Genomic DNA, 14,472 nt, shown 5'->3' on the forward strand with positions numbered 1-14,472 from the left:
TTGACCGTGAAATGGATACCGCGCAGTATAGCTGATGTTGGCGAGATAACGCAACCAAACATTTTATACGTACCTGTGAGAAACAATGCCTTCCACAAACCTAATGATGGTTTGATTCCCAGTCTGTCCCTTAAGAAATAGCTATCGTGCCTGAAGGCAATCTTGCGATGTTTTCTATACAACTATTTACGACATCCACTCGATTTATTCTACTCACACACAGATTCCACTAGTTTGAAATCCCTGTAAAATAAAAATAAATATAAATTTGACAAACCACCCATAAGAGGTTAACAACCCTTCCAGATTTGAATGATTAAAAGAAATTTGCAAGGATATAAAATGAGTCTTCAAAATCTCTAAAGTCTTTTAAAATTCTGTGGGCATGGTCTGCTGAATATGCTGAAACCATGACCTGCTGAATTGTCAACGGTCACTCAAAAACCACAAATATTTCTTATGACTATACATCCCATGTTTGAGCCACAAAAATAGATCCGCTTCAAACTTCCAGCGGCTGGAATATGTCCCACCGGGTCGTCGTGACAACGTAGTGTAGTAAAGCGGCCTCGCCAGTCCAGAGGCCTCGTCCTCGCGCTGGCTGTCAAGCAGGACTTAAAAAGTCAATCAAAAATCCCCCCTGCTTCGCTTTTCCGCCATTCTCCGCATGACGTGCCCGGACTTATTGCCGACAATGAGAAGCTCTAAAGCAGCCACGCCAGCTGAAGGGAAGATTCATTTTCAGGGTGTAGGCGTAGCTAGCTAGCTCATTGCACATGGTATTTGCGCTGGATGAGTGCTGATGCGAACGAAGGCGCTCAAGTTCTCATGCCGGAGCCAAAGTGCGTCGCCCCAAAAAATGTATCTCCACAATTGACTACTACATAGTTCTCAGTCTTTGTACGTTTACAGCAATGATCTTCAAACCTAAAATGTATTTAGAAATAAATATCTTTTTTAATCAATAATTTTTTTTTTGAACATCAAAAAATACCTAAACCTTTTAGCTGTATCTGGCAGCGCAATCCTAATACAAGTTTTCGTTATCGTTTTCAGTTGAAGTCAGTGGTAGTCAATCACTTTCTGCCACCCGGAAGTACCCTGGTGCCTATTGTTTACAAACATTCTAAAAAGCTCGATACAAGCATCAAGACTCCATACCTGCTTACTTGAGAAGTTTATACCATGTTCCTTTTAGTTCCTTTTTTATTTTTATTGATTTCTTCTTATAAGAGTTCATATTTTTTCTACCAAGGACATTTGAAATCCGGGAAAGTGAATATGAAATAAACAGTGCTAAAGGTACGCTCGAAAAGGAGTGTCTTATGTTTTCACGTGCCAAGAGCGGTCATAAAGCGGATGCCGCGTTGAAAAGAGCCTCCGGGTGGTTCCACTATCACTACCATCACTCATCAGTCTCAGCAGCCCAGATGGACCTGTCTGTGCATGCACCAAGTACGTGGGAATAAAGGAAGTGTGATGTAAGGTTATTTTTTTTGTGGGGGGGGGGTGTAAAGGAAGTGCTCTCGGTTTCATAGAACCTTTTGTTTCATTGGTTATCCCCCCCCAAAAAAAATCCCCGTGGTTGGGAGCTTGCACTATATAAAGTTCAGAGGATGTTAAGCAGCACTGCGTTGAAACAGCGATTTTGAGAGCAAGACGAAATGTTTGCGCAGAGTCTCAAAAAGGGTGAGTTCATTCATCATTTTCTTAAATATAAATATGTAAGCTAAAATACTACAGCAGCTTTATTGTGGTGGTGTTGAGATGAAACCCTAACGTCCTGTTGCTCTTTTTCTCATCCCCCCGCCCAACCCCCCAGGTGTGCTGTCAGCCGTTCTTCTTCTCCTGGCAGCGTCGGGACAGTCGGCACAAACCACAACAAATCTGACTCAGCTTGAAAACAGTAACTATCAGTTCCTTTACAATTCCCCTGCTTTCCTATACAATCAGAATAAGCATTTATAAATACATCTCTGACTGTGTCAATCAAATCTAACATCTCCATCATACGATTATGTACATACAAATTTTGTAACTCGTGAAGAGAAATTGGATAACTAAAATATAAATAAAATAACTTAAATAAATGCAATCTCTGACCGTAAGTGTAGATGAAAATGGACCATATTTGACTGAATGTGTACTTCATTTCTGTGAATGTGTTTCAATGCCAGTAAATATAATTTAGAACTGACATAAAAACAGAAGCGGGGATAAGATGCTTTCCTAGTTGAATTTGTTGTTTTGTTTTGTTTACTGTTGCCCAAGAGGGGGAAAAAATGGCTCATACATTTTAAGTATTGTATTATTTTTCCACGCATTTTTATTTTAAAAAAAATCATTCAATTGAGGTCACTAACAATATTTGCTCTGTGCAGTCACCATCGCGGATCCTCAACTCATGAGTTCACACAGGCCGTGTGGAAGCCAAGACCAGCACTTCTGTTTAAATGGCGGCACATGCGTCTATCCCCAGGACAACACAGAACCCTTTTGCATGTGAGATATCAAACACGCACTTGGAACAAACGCGTCGATTCGTGCTCGGTCTCTCTGGAATGCTCTAACTCGTCTTCCCTGTTTAGCTGCACATCCGGCTTCAGCGGGAATCGCTGCCACTATGATGGCGAGGTTGACTCCATGTTCTGTCGAAGTAGCCATTTTATGGAGCACCTCATCGCCATCAGCTGCGGGGCGGCCATATTCATCTTCATCCTGGTCTTCATCATTTCCTGCATCGTCCGCAAGAGGTGAGTGCCTTCGTTTCATGTATGAATCACATATTGAGTTGATCAATTGACACGTTGTTGATTTGATTATTTATAAATGTGACCTGAGACAAGATTCGAACCAGGGACCTCTAAATTGTGAGGCAGAAGTGCTAAGCACTATTACACCATGCTGCCTCCAACAAATGTTCAGTACTTATTTCTTAAGTAATACTTTTTTTTTTTTTTTTTTTTTTCTTTCCCAGGTGTATAAAATCAGCAAAGCAAATCAAATCTGTACCATGTGAGGTGACTGTGTGACACTCTCCACACTTCCCGAATCTTCATGCTCATCCTCCCTGCCACATTTAAGAGGAGACAACAAATGTTCTTTTCATTTGCACAACGCTAACCACCTGTGACGTTTTCCACCAAGCACAAAACAGCCAAGAGTAACAAAACCCTGTGCAATTATCCTGTAGACTACATGAAAAATGTGACTATTTATTGTTATAACTTATTTTGTGTTCAATTTATTTGTTTGTTTAATAAATGAATAAAATTTTAAATGTGTGTATTTTGTTTAACAAAATAATTGACTTTTTTTTTTTTTTAATCGATGAAAATTACATTTCACAATCTGCAATATAATGAAGGGGCCACATATGGGGGAGTATTTTGTAGCCTTGTATATGCCGCAGGCATTTCATCTTGATTTATGTTGAGCATTGTATAAATCAACAAATATGATGACACATCAGTCACAACAATATTGCCAATGTCCCATTCGATATAAATGAAATCACAGTTGACCAAAGGGGGAGAAAATAAATGTATGCAATATTTTCATATTGAACAATGACAGGATTTGCCCACCAAGGGAATCTCTTTAATAGAATGTAGAGCATTTGCATTTTGCAGGTGTTTTTGCACCTCCCTTTTTTCATGTGTTCAATACTTTTTCCCTGTGTCATTTCACATTATTACAGCTTAATTTCTGATCTTATTCTACTTTCTTTGTATGTAGGGAGTACTTGGATTGTTCCCAACATCTGGTGAACATTTCATGTCAATAGCACCTTTGGAAATATAATTAATGAGAAAAATAGTGACCTGTTAAATACTTATTTCAGCCGCTGTGTGTGTGTATATAGTTTTTTAAATATATTTTATACGTATAGTTTTGTTTGTTTATCATGAAGTACTTCCCTGTGTGTAGTAAATGAATTTCACTTTTTAAATTGAACTACTGTAATAAATGGTTTTCCACAGTATTCTATTTGTTGACATGCATCTTGTGTTAAACACAGAGAAACAAGAAAAGTTGACGGTATTATCTCTGAAACATTGATTAAGGATTAATCTTCCATTTTTTAATGTTAATATGGTACATTTTGAAAAGATCTGTAGTTCATAATTTGAGTTAGGAAAATTAACCGGCGTGTGAGCAATTGTGCATATAGAAAATGAACATGATGTAAGGGTTAATATATTTATTATTGTAGTTTAAGGTTCGTGGTATGAGGCAGTACACGAACCACACAAAAATAAACATTGTTAAATGAATGCCTCTCTCACAGTGACAATCAAAAGTAAGCAGCTATCTTTGTCACTTTTTTTTTTTTTTTTTTTAATTAGAGAGTGAGTTTTTGTGGGTTGTGTTCGCCAGGGAATTTAAAGCCATCAATTATTGCAAAAAAAAAAGTGAAAGAAAGAAAAGGAATGGTGATGACGACGATAATGATGCCTTCAGGGCCCGTCACTAAGTGGGATCTTTAACTGCTAACGCATGACAGTGTGCCTTTCGACCGCACCCACATGAGCACACCTCAGCTCACCGTTACTTGGTTAGTGACACACAACACAACGAACCGCAGCCCTGAAAACAGGTCGAAGGTATTTTTGCACATTTTAGCAGAGCGAAACTACTGTACGTCCTCGTCCCAAATGGCAAAAGTGTCAGCTCTTCTCTCCATTTTCGGTAAGTTGGAGTTTCTTTAGCGTGCTTTTTGGGGGACGTTTTGCTCGTTCAAGGGTCGAATGATTTTAATATGTGATATTAAATCATGATATGAGTGCATTGCATTTTAAATAAGGGTATACATAATTGGAATTTGTTGGGTCAGTTATGATAACCAAAATGACCCAGATCTTTGATTATTTGTTCTATCTTAAATATGAGGTACCTAAACATTTAGTTGCTTAGAAATGAGTTCATACACATGTTGATATTTTTTTCTTACATTTTATATCGCGTTTTCCTTGTACTGCACACTAAACGAGCATTTTTTGGGGTACATTTTTCTTGTAATAAACTCAACCAAAAGGATTTATTTCAGTTCATTTCAAAAAGTGAAACCATGGACAGATTCATTAAACATTAGAAAATACTTTTTACACGGCCAGTTCCTAACTATCTTCTGTATTAAAAAATCATTTTGATTATGGGATATTCAAATTACTTGTGATGGTGAAGTTTGACTTTGTTCGCTGTAAACCATAATCATCCAAATTATAACAAAATCATGAAATACTGTATTTTGCAATGTTTAATGATCACTTTTTGAACAGAACTATCCACCATGTTTTGATTTAATGTGATGTCCCTGCATGTCAAACAAACAGGGACAATTCATCTTTTTAAATTCACGTTAAATAAGCAGCAAATCATAGCTGAACCGATGATCAAATGAGGCAACACTTTATCCTTGAACAACTTTCTCATTCTTTATCCTTATTTTGCACTTATTTAATAGACGAGAAGGAAAACAGGAATATTCTCATCTTTGGCTGTAACAATACTACAAGGGTAACTTCCACCAATTACACTTTAAAGTTCAGAATTGGATTTGTCCCATCATAATTACAGTACAAAAAGTATCAATTGTCTTAATTCATTCACTGCCATTGACGGCTGTTGAAGTCAAATATCCATTTTAATATGGGGGACTGGCAAAGAATTTAATGTGTCACTTTTGACCAGCATCTGTCACAAAAGGTCACTGAGTCATTCTCTGGGTTCTTGACACAGTTAAAGGGCCGGTACGCAATTTGCCTGTCTCTCAAACGAATTATGATGTTTTCACTTTGATGGCGAACTTGAGCTTTACATTCATTGCTTCAGCCTCACTGGAGAAACGGTGTCCCCCTCCTCAATGTTCCTTTTTTCAACCGCAGTTCCTCATAATTCTCAGAAATAATCCAGTTCCTTTGGCACATTTTTTCCCACTTATTTTATTATTTGTGTACTTGTTTTGAGAAGGTGATTTTTTTCCAATCAAGGCATAAGAAAGATGCTGAAGTAGCTTTTTTTTTTTTTAGCGGGACCTGGTTTCACGCATTCAGTGGACACAGCCACAGTGCTTGAGAGCGGAGATAAAGGGTCGATTTTTCACGATTTTGAAGCCACATTTTATATACTTGACAAGTTTTTTTAAATCATTCAAATTTGGTGGGGTTGTTAACAACTCTGTGGCTTGTCAAGTTTAAAGACTTATTTTCGCTTTGCAGGGGCTTAAAGTAAGTTGGGAAGTCTTCATCATCCTAACCGTGACAGGTTGGTCAAAGTGTCTGCGTCATATGAGTACATTATCTACAATAGACGGGTTAAAACCAGAATGATCAGGTTATGTCAGTGTTGGCTAACATTTTCTGGTTGCACAAATGAGACTCCTCCAGCGTTGTCATCAAACAAGTAAAAACATGAAGAGGAGGCCGATGCGGAGTCCTCAATGGAGTCCTCAATGGAAATAGTCCTCAATGGAAATAATTGATTTGTCCCCCCCACCTTCAAATCAGTTGCAGTCTCCTCACTTTGTCGCTAAAGGGCGCTGAAATACATTTCATTGTTTCTGCAAGTAGTGCTGATAGAGTGTTAAGAGAGAGAGAGAAAGGTAGGAGAAAGTATAGAAAGTAGTAATAGTAGTAGTCGTAGTGGTGGCGGTAGGAGAGAGAATGAGGAAGAAAAGGGAAAGAGAGAAAGCGAGAGATAAGAAAGTAGAAAAAGAGGATAAGTGGTTGATGTAATAATTGTAGTAGTAGTCAAAGTAGTGGTTGTAATTGTACTAGTGTAATTGGTAGTAGCGTTACGGGTAGTAAGAGTTGCAATATTAGTTGTTGTCAAGGTAGCAGTAATAGTGTTATAGGTGTGGTCACAGTAGTATTTGTAGTGGTAGTAGAAATAGTAGTCATAGTGACAGTAGTAGCTGCAGAGTTGAAATAGCAGTAGTAGCATTAGTACTTGTAGTATAAGTCGTAGTAATCAGAATCAGAATCATCTTTATTTGCCAAGTATGTCCAAAAACACACAAGGAATTTGTCTCCGGTAGTTGGAGCCGCTCTAGTACGACAACAGACAGTCAATTGACGGAGAACACTTTTGAGACGTAAAGACATTGAGAAAAACAGTCACTGAACAGAAAAGGGTTGCTAGTTATCTGGTAATGCCGGTACATTTTATTATTATTTTTAATTATTTATTATTATTTTTTTGACAACTGTGCAAAAAGATGCAGAGTCCTCTAGCACTTTGAGCAGTTTGAACGACTAATATTGCAATAGTCCGGTGCAATGACCATTGTGCAAAGGGCGTCGAGACTTCAAGGAGTGAATGCGGTTTAAAGTGACGAGTAGTGCGATAGTCTGGGACAATGTTGGTTGTGCAAATGTTACAGATACTCCTCAATCAGTGTGCAAATGGAGCAGATGCTACTCTGGCATGAGTGGCCAGTATTGGTCAACAACAGCGTGGCGAGACAACTACAGTGAGTGCACGAGTAATACATAATTGGCCCCACAGAAATGTGACAACGAACTCAAGTCAAAAAATTGCCAGCATGTTGTAATGGAATTATAGGTTAGCTGTTTAAGAACTTGATCGCAAGAAGGAAGAAGCTGTTGGAATGTCTGCTAGTTCTAGTTTGCATTGATCGGTAGCGCCTACCTGAGGGAAGGAGCTGGAAGAGCCGGTGACCGGGGTGCGCAGGGTCTGAGAGGATTTTGCACGCTCTTGTCTTTAATTCTGGCAGCGTGCAAGTCCTCAAGGGTGGGTAGGGGGGTACAGACAATCCTTTCAGGAGTTTTGATTGTCCGTTGCAGTCGGAGTTTGTCCTTTTTTGTAGCAGCACCGAACCAGACTGTGATGGAAGAACACAGGACCGATTCGATGACCGCTGTGTAGAACTGTCTCAGCAGCTCCGGTGGCAGGCCGTGCTTTCTCAGAAGCCGCAGGAAGTACATCCTCTGCTGAGCCTTTTTGAGGACGGAGTTGATGTTGGTTGCCCACCTCAGGTCCTGAGAAATTGTAATTCCCAGGAACTTGAAGGTCTCGACGGTCGACACAAGGCAGCTGGACAGCGTGAGGGGCAGCTGTGGCGAAGGATGGCTCCTGAAGTCCACAATCATCTCTACAGTCTTGAGCGTGTTCAGCTCCAGGTTGTGTCGCCCGCACCACAGCTCCAGCCGCTCCGCTTCCTGTCGATATGCAGACTCGTCACCGTCCTTGATGAGGCCGATGACAGTGGTGTCATCTGCAAACTTCAGGAGCTTGACAGTCGGGTTCGCTGAGGTGCAGTCGTTCGTGTAGAGAGAGAAGAGCAGCGGAGAGAGGACACCTCCTTGGGGTGCCCCAGTGCTGATGCTGCGTGTGGAGGAGGTGGCCTCCCCCAGCCTGACTTGCTGTGTCCTGCCCGTCAGAAAGCTGTAAATCCACTGGCAGATGGCAGGTGAGACGCTGAGCTGGAGAAGCTTGGATGAAAGGAGTTCAGGGATGATGGTGTTGAACGCTGAGCTGAAGTCCACCAACAGGATCCTCGCGTAGGTCCCTGCACTGTCGAGGTGTTCTAGGATGAAGTGCAGTCCCATGTTGACTGCATCATCCGCAGACCTGTTCGCTTGGTAGGCAAACTGCAGGGGGTCCAGCAGGGGACCTGTGACACTCTTGAGGTGGTCCAGCACGAGACGTTCAAAGGACTTCATGACCACAGATGTCAAAGCGACAGGCCTGTAGTCATTCAGACCCGAGATTGCAGGTTTCTTGGGGACTGGAATGATGGTGGAACGTTTGAAACAGAATGGAACTTCGCACATTTCCAGAGATCTATTGAAGATCTGTGTGAAGACTGGAGCGAGCTGCTCCGCGCAGACTTGGAGGCAGGATGGGGACACATGGTCCGGGCCTGCCGCTTTGTTAATCTTTTGTTGTTTGAAGATGCGTCTCACATCCTGTTCATGGTTGGTTAACGCAGAAATCAGAGATGTGATTGTGGTCGGGGGTGCGGCCGGGTGGGTGTGGGGTGTAATGTACTGTAATTGGTTGTAGTAATAGTGGTTGTAATTGTAGTAGTTCAAGTAGTATAGTGACAGTAGTATTAGTAGCAATAGTAGTTGTAGTATGAGTTATAGTAGTAGTAATACTAGATGTAGTCATAATGAAATCTGTGCACGTGCATGGGTATTGGTAGTAGTGGTACAATAGTACAGTAAGTGCTAATAATAATGAAAGCAGAAGCACTAGTGTAAGTGGTAGTAGTGATAGTAGTCGTAGTGGCAGTAGTAAGTGTAATTGCAGAAGTACAGTATGCGTGGTATTTAGCAATAGTAGTAGTAGAAGCGGTAGTAATAATAGTTGTAGTGGTAGTAACATTCCTTTTAGTAGCACTGGCAGTTACAGTATCGTCGTCGAATCAGTGGTAGTAGTTATAGTTGTAGTAGTTGAGGAGGTGGTATTGTAAAGAGTAGAAATGATTGCAACTTTATATTGTACAATATTCCACTGTCCACACGAGTCTTAATCTTCGGCCTCATTTCCTGTCAGCTGTTCATTCCTCAAACTTCTTATTTCAAATGGAACCTAAAGTACACTCATGCCTTATTCCTTTCGTTTGATAGCCCCTTGAAGGGGTTAACGTGGCACAGCACAGTGCGACCCATTTGATATTCGCAAAACAAAAATTGTTTTATTCGTGCTGTTAAAAAAAGAAAGAAAAAAAAAAAAGCGCATTCTTCGTCACCGCTTCCAGCTCATTTAAGAAAGCCAGAGGAACACCCGAGTGTCTCGTCATGTAATTTGGCAAATATTTTCTTATTTAGGAGTGTGGCCATTGGAGACATGTGCAAATCATTTTGACTTTCATAATACAATATTACTTAACACATATGATGTGCTGTACATGTTTGTGTTCAACAGGTGTCATGCTGGTGTGGCCTTTTGTCCTGACAAAGAGCGTCTCATCCATACTTCAGACTACACAAACTGACTCCTCCATGTCTGCAGGTATACTGGACAGACGGCAGACAGATACAGTAGATATAAAAAGTCTACACACCCCTATTGAAATGCCAGGATTTTGTGATATGTATATTTTATTTAAATGAGAAAAAAAGATAGATAATTACTCAACTTTTTCCATCATTAATATGACCTGTAATGTGCACACCTGAGTTTTATTGATTATATCGATTCTTTTCAAGAGGGGAAGGAAAAACAAACAACTGAGATAATGTGGTTGCACAAGTGTGCACACCCTCTTATAATTGGGGTTGTGGCTGTGTTCAGAACAAACCAGTCCCATTCCAACTCATGTTAAACGGGAGTCACCATTTCAAGTGCCTCGGAGTATCCTCAAATAAAGTTCAGATGTTCTAGTAGGGCGGCACGGTGGACGACTGGTTAGAGCGTCAGCCTCACAGTTCTGAGGACGCGGGTTCAATCCCCGGTCCCGCCTGTGTGGAGTTTGCATGTTCTCCCCGTGCCTGCGTGGGTTTTCTCCGAGCACTCCGGTTTCCTCCCACGTCCCAAAAACATGCATGAATTGGAGACTCTAAATTGCCCGTAAGTGTGAATGTGAGTGCGAATGGTTGTTTGTTCGTATGTGCCCTGCGATTGGGTGGCAACCAGTTCAGGGTGTACCCCGCCTCCTGCCCGATGACAGCTGGGATAGGCTACAGCACGCCCGCGACCCTAGTGAGGAGAAGCGGCTCAGAAAATGGATGGATGGATGTTCTAGTAGGCTTTTCCTACATAGATTGTTTGAGTGAAAAACAAACGTGCATGTTGCTGCAGGCCGTGGAGAAGAGCGCTCCCATGTGGTGAAACGCACCACCCAGAACTGCGACGCCACTTTCGCCAACTACTGCATGAACGGAGGTCAGTGCATGCTGCTGGTGGACTTAAACGAGCACCACTGCAAGTAAGTGTGCACATGTAAGATTGGTTATACAGTATACTGTCTATACCGTATGACGCAATGACGTGAATCCACGCCGCAGGTGTCACGGTGGTTTCTACGGGCCCCGCTGTAGCAACCTGGAGCTGGTCTTCAAGCCAATAGGAGAGGAGCAGGTCATCTTCATCATCTTCTGCGTGACGCTGCTCGCCGTGGGCCTGGCTGGAGGGCTCTACTTCTGCTGCAAGTGGTAAGTGCGCCATTCACCAAGGAATATCATGCAATCGTGGAAAAGTGTTCTCTGGAATAGCTAATGTCCTCATTATGATCCATTTGAATAATCATCATGATCATCATAATAATGCGCTGTAGTTCTAGTGTCAGTGTCAAATTCTTTTTTGTGATTGTTATAGATGACAATATTATTCCATATTGTACTGTACTGTTGATTATAAGATTTATGAATTAAAGTAATTTCATTTAAACTTGTATTGCTTTATACAAATTCCAGCCATTATTTTATTCTATTTAACACATTTTTTAAATCATTATTGGGAAACCAAATTTGGAAATATCATTAGCATTATAGCATAGTTGCCTATGTCATATTTGTGCGGTTTGGGAAAACAAGAAAAAAAGCCCAATTATTTATCAAGCATTTTTGTTGTTTTTTGAGTGATTAACAAATGATTTAGGAAATTATGCTATTCGGCTAACAATATGCGCTATCGTTATTATTTTTTAACAATTTAAATTTTCGCTCATTAAGTTTGCAAATATGGTGTGTTGCTACATTGGTCCAATGCTTGTGTTTGAAATGTTTCACAGCAAAATACAACATTAGTTTCAATAACTGTTGTGTGTTTGTGTTACAGGTATAAGAAGAATAAATGCAATCCCCAGCAGAAGCGGCAAGGCTACCAAGGAGTCCAGACAATGTAATGTCCATGCTACAAATGACTAAAGGAGCCCCCTTTTTTTTTTTTTTTTAACTTTTTTTAATTTTAGTTTTTTAAGATAAATCTTGCACTTTAGCTTTTTGCATGATTTGGCTTGTATTTATTTATACCTTTCTGCATTTTCAATGCCCAAAAAATTGCAACGTGTTTAGTCAGAAAGGATGATGATAATTTATTGCCATGAAGATTTTATGTGTACAATGGAAGTTCTGCCACAAACAAATAAAAACAGTCAATCTTGCACTGGTTTACTTTTAAATATGAAAGTCTTTTTTTTTTTTTTTACCCTTTCTCCACACGTGTGGATTACTATGGCCTGGATAACTAAGAATCTACATATACATAAAGAGAAAAAAAACCCCACAATGTTTAGCAAGCACATTGGAATTTGTTTAGTGATATTGTGACAGTTAAAAATTACTTGGGAAAATATACTCATAGGCTAATGGCATTATGCATTTTTTTCCACAATTTAAAACCATACTTCGGTGTCTTATAACGTGTCTGTGACATGCTTTCGGAAACACCTCAAGGATCAAAACACTCCCTACTGAAATGAATGGAAATGGAAATGCCATTAATGCCTCCCACCCTTCTCATGAAACACCAACAAACAACTTTGTAACGTGTTTTTGAAACAAGGAAAATAGCACTCCACAGTTTTGTCATTCATAAACATTTGCAGTAATAACATACGGTAATTTAATAGAATGTAACGAATTAAAGAAAATGCGCATCATGATTTCATGCATTCATTGTGGGGCTTCTTCTGGTGTGCGTCTTGGCCACCAGGTGGCATTATAACACAGACGCATGGACACAAAGAAGACGGTCAAAACCGCTCAGTATGCTGCAGTAATGTTAGTCATTTTTCACAGAGGAAAAAGAATATATGCCTGTGAGTATATGCCATTATTTGTGGTAAATAAATAATCATTTTCAGACCAATAAGTAAAGTTTGATCATCTAACGCTGGGAATCGCTGTGATAAAGTGTTACAGGAAAACAACTGATAAATATCATATTAACATTTTCCATGTAAATGTGTAATGCAAAACGATGCATCATGACGGTTGCGTGTCAGGTTAATGTATCAACACCATTATACTCCACACACCCTCATTAGTTTCTTAAACGGACCTAGCGAGCTGTTTCAAACTACTGAATTGGTCATGTCAGTGTGCTCTATATGCTAATGAGAGCAATAATCCCACAAACATTAACCTGACATTTGCAGCATCGTTCCCCCGATTCTGGACAATATTTTGCTGTTGTCGGTGGCGCGTTGTGGTTATGATCTCATTGTTGCGTGTCAGTAGGTTAGACAGTGGAAGCTTTGCACTAATCCGCATCTTTGCATGTGCTCCGACACAATTTCAAAAGTCAGCGTGCACGTGTTGCAGACGCCCGTTTTGGATTAAGTTTCTGGCATGTTGACAGCTTGCAGTTAAATCCAGAAGTATTGAGACAACGATTTTGCCTGAATACACAAGCCACCGGATGTGAAAAAAATACAACTAAAAAATCCACATGTGATTGAAGTATAGACTTTGAATGTGGTTTTGTAAGTTTTTGGTTCTTGGGAGAATTTTACTCCAAGGACCCCCTCATAATCTTAATGCCAATTAGACATACTGTAACTACCATGCAGACCACCAAATGGCATGAGAATTAAAAAGTTGCCTTTTCTCGAGAAAAAGTTGTAATGTTATGATAGCAATTTTGTTTGATTTTTCTTGGAAAAAAATTAAGTATGTTATGAGAATAAAGACATATTTCCCCCCCTAAAAAGTTATCTACTTTTGTCAAGATAAAACTTCATAAACTTCTCAGAATAATGTTGAATTTCTCCAAGATAAAGTTGTAATATATATATTATATATCATATTAAAGTCAAAGTTTAAAGAAAGATTAAAGTCATATTTTAACAAGTTAAAAAAGCTTTAATTTAGCCCTTACTGTACATACTGCTCATTTCCCATGCACATATAGTACTGTATGTTTCTGGTCAGCAAAGAATATTGTCATAATAATTGTCTAGACCAAATTATTATTAAAAGCCTGTCTGACATGAATAAATGTATAATTAATCATTAACCAATGTTTCAGAGGAGCATTATTTACAAGGTACATTCACATGTATGCTGATACCTCGACTTGAACGTGACCCGATTCCACCATGTTTGAAGGATGATGTGGTATGCTTTGGATCGTGAGCTGAGAGTTCAGCTTCCTCTATTATTGCCTGAGGAGTCACGATGTGGGATTCTTCTGTACACAGATACCGAAAGGACACCTGGTTGCATGAAATGATCGTATTCTTCCTAATTGCGGAGAAGCTGCAGTTTCATTGATACACTTTGTCCTGACATATGCAGCTATTTTTATATTTTCCCTTGAGGTGCAGTGTGTGTGTGTGTGTGTGTGTGTGTGTGTATGTTTGTGTGTTTGTGAGGGCAGCTGCTATGAGGTGCTTCCCTTCAGGCTTTTTTCCAGACTTTCCACCCACGTACGTAACACCCCAAACAATATGTGCCGAGAACTCCCAACATCCCACGCAGGCGGATTCCAAAGAGACACCGAGGATGTGCAGACACAACAACAGCAGCCACGGTCACACCCTCCCCGCCCAAAATG

General features: G+C 40.0%; 2 protein-coding genes across 2 annotated transcripts; both read left to right on the forward strand.

The window, feature by feature from the left end:
- Window positions 1-1,571: 1,571 nt before the first annotated feature.
- On the forward strand, window positions 1,572-3,968 carry epgn (epithelial mitogen homolog (mouse)). The gene is made up of 5 exons (XM_061672112.1): window positions 1,572-1,689; window positions 1,823-1,906; window positions 2,382-2,502; window positions 2,589-2,753; window positions 2,978-3,968. Exons 1-5 carry the CDS (start codon window positions 1,665-1,667, stop codon window positions 3,030-3,032), a joined length of 450 nt encoding a protein of 149 aa, XP_061528096.1. The 5' UTR covers window positions 1,572-1,664; the 3' UTR covers window positions 3,033-3,968.
- A 576-nt stretch (window positions 3,969-4,544) lies between these two features.
- Window positions 4,545-12,076, forward strand: LOC133400609 (proepiregulin-like). Its single transcript, XM_061673444.1, has 5 exons — window positions 4,545-4,692; window positions 9,898-9,984; window positions 10,774-10,900; window positions 10,980-11,126; window positions 11,752-12,076. The coding sequence occupies exons 1-5, from the start codon at window positions 4,659-4,661 to the stop codon at window positions 11,816-11,818; spliced, it is 462 nt and encodes a 153-aa protein (XP_061529428.1). The 5' UTR covers window positions 4,545-4,658; the 3' UTR covers window positions 11,819-12,076.
- Window positions 12,077-14,472: the final 2,396 nt, after the last annotated feature.

The sequence above is a fragment of the Phycodurus eques genome, chromosome 3, assembly GCF_024500275.1.
Source record: "Phycodurus eques isolate BA_2022a chromosome 3, UOR_Pequ_1.1, whole genome shotgun sequence".
Taxonomy (NCBI): Eukaryota; Metazoa; Chordata; class Actinopteri; order Syngnathiformes; family Syngnathidae; genus Phycodurus; species Phycodurus eques.

What these genes read in the sequence shown, in the direction of transcription:
- LOC133400609 (XM_061673444.1), top strand. Translation starts at nt 4,659, where the DNA reads ATGGCAAAAGTGTCAGCTCTTCTCTCCATTTTCG. An exon ending in AGCTCTTCTCTCCATTTTCG is followed by an intron (nt 4,693 to 9,897) that starts GTAAGTTGGAGT and finishes TGTGTTCAACAG; the next exon opens with GTGTCATGCTGGTGTGGCCT. An exon ending in TTAAACGAGCACCACTGCAA is followed by an intron (nt 10,901 to 10,979) that starts GTAAGTGTGCAC and finishes TCCACGCCGCAG; the next exon opens with GTGTCACGGTGGTTTCTACG.
- epgn (XM_061672112.1), top strand. Translation starts at nt 1,665, where the DNA reads ATGTTTGCGCAGAGTCTCAAAAAGG. An exon ending in TCTGACTCAGCTTGAAAACA is followed by an intron (nt 1,907 to 2,381) that starts GTAACTATCAGT and finishes TGCTCTGTGCAG; the next exon opens with TCACCATCGCGGATCCTCAA. An exon ending in TCCTGCATCGTCCGCAAGAG is followed by an intron (nt 2,754 to 2,977) that starts GTGAGTGCCTTC and finishes TTTCTTTCCCAG; the next exon opens with GTGTATAAAATCAGCAAAGC.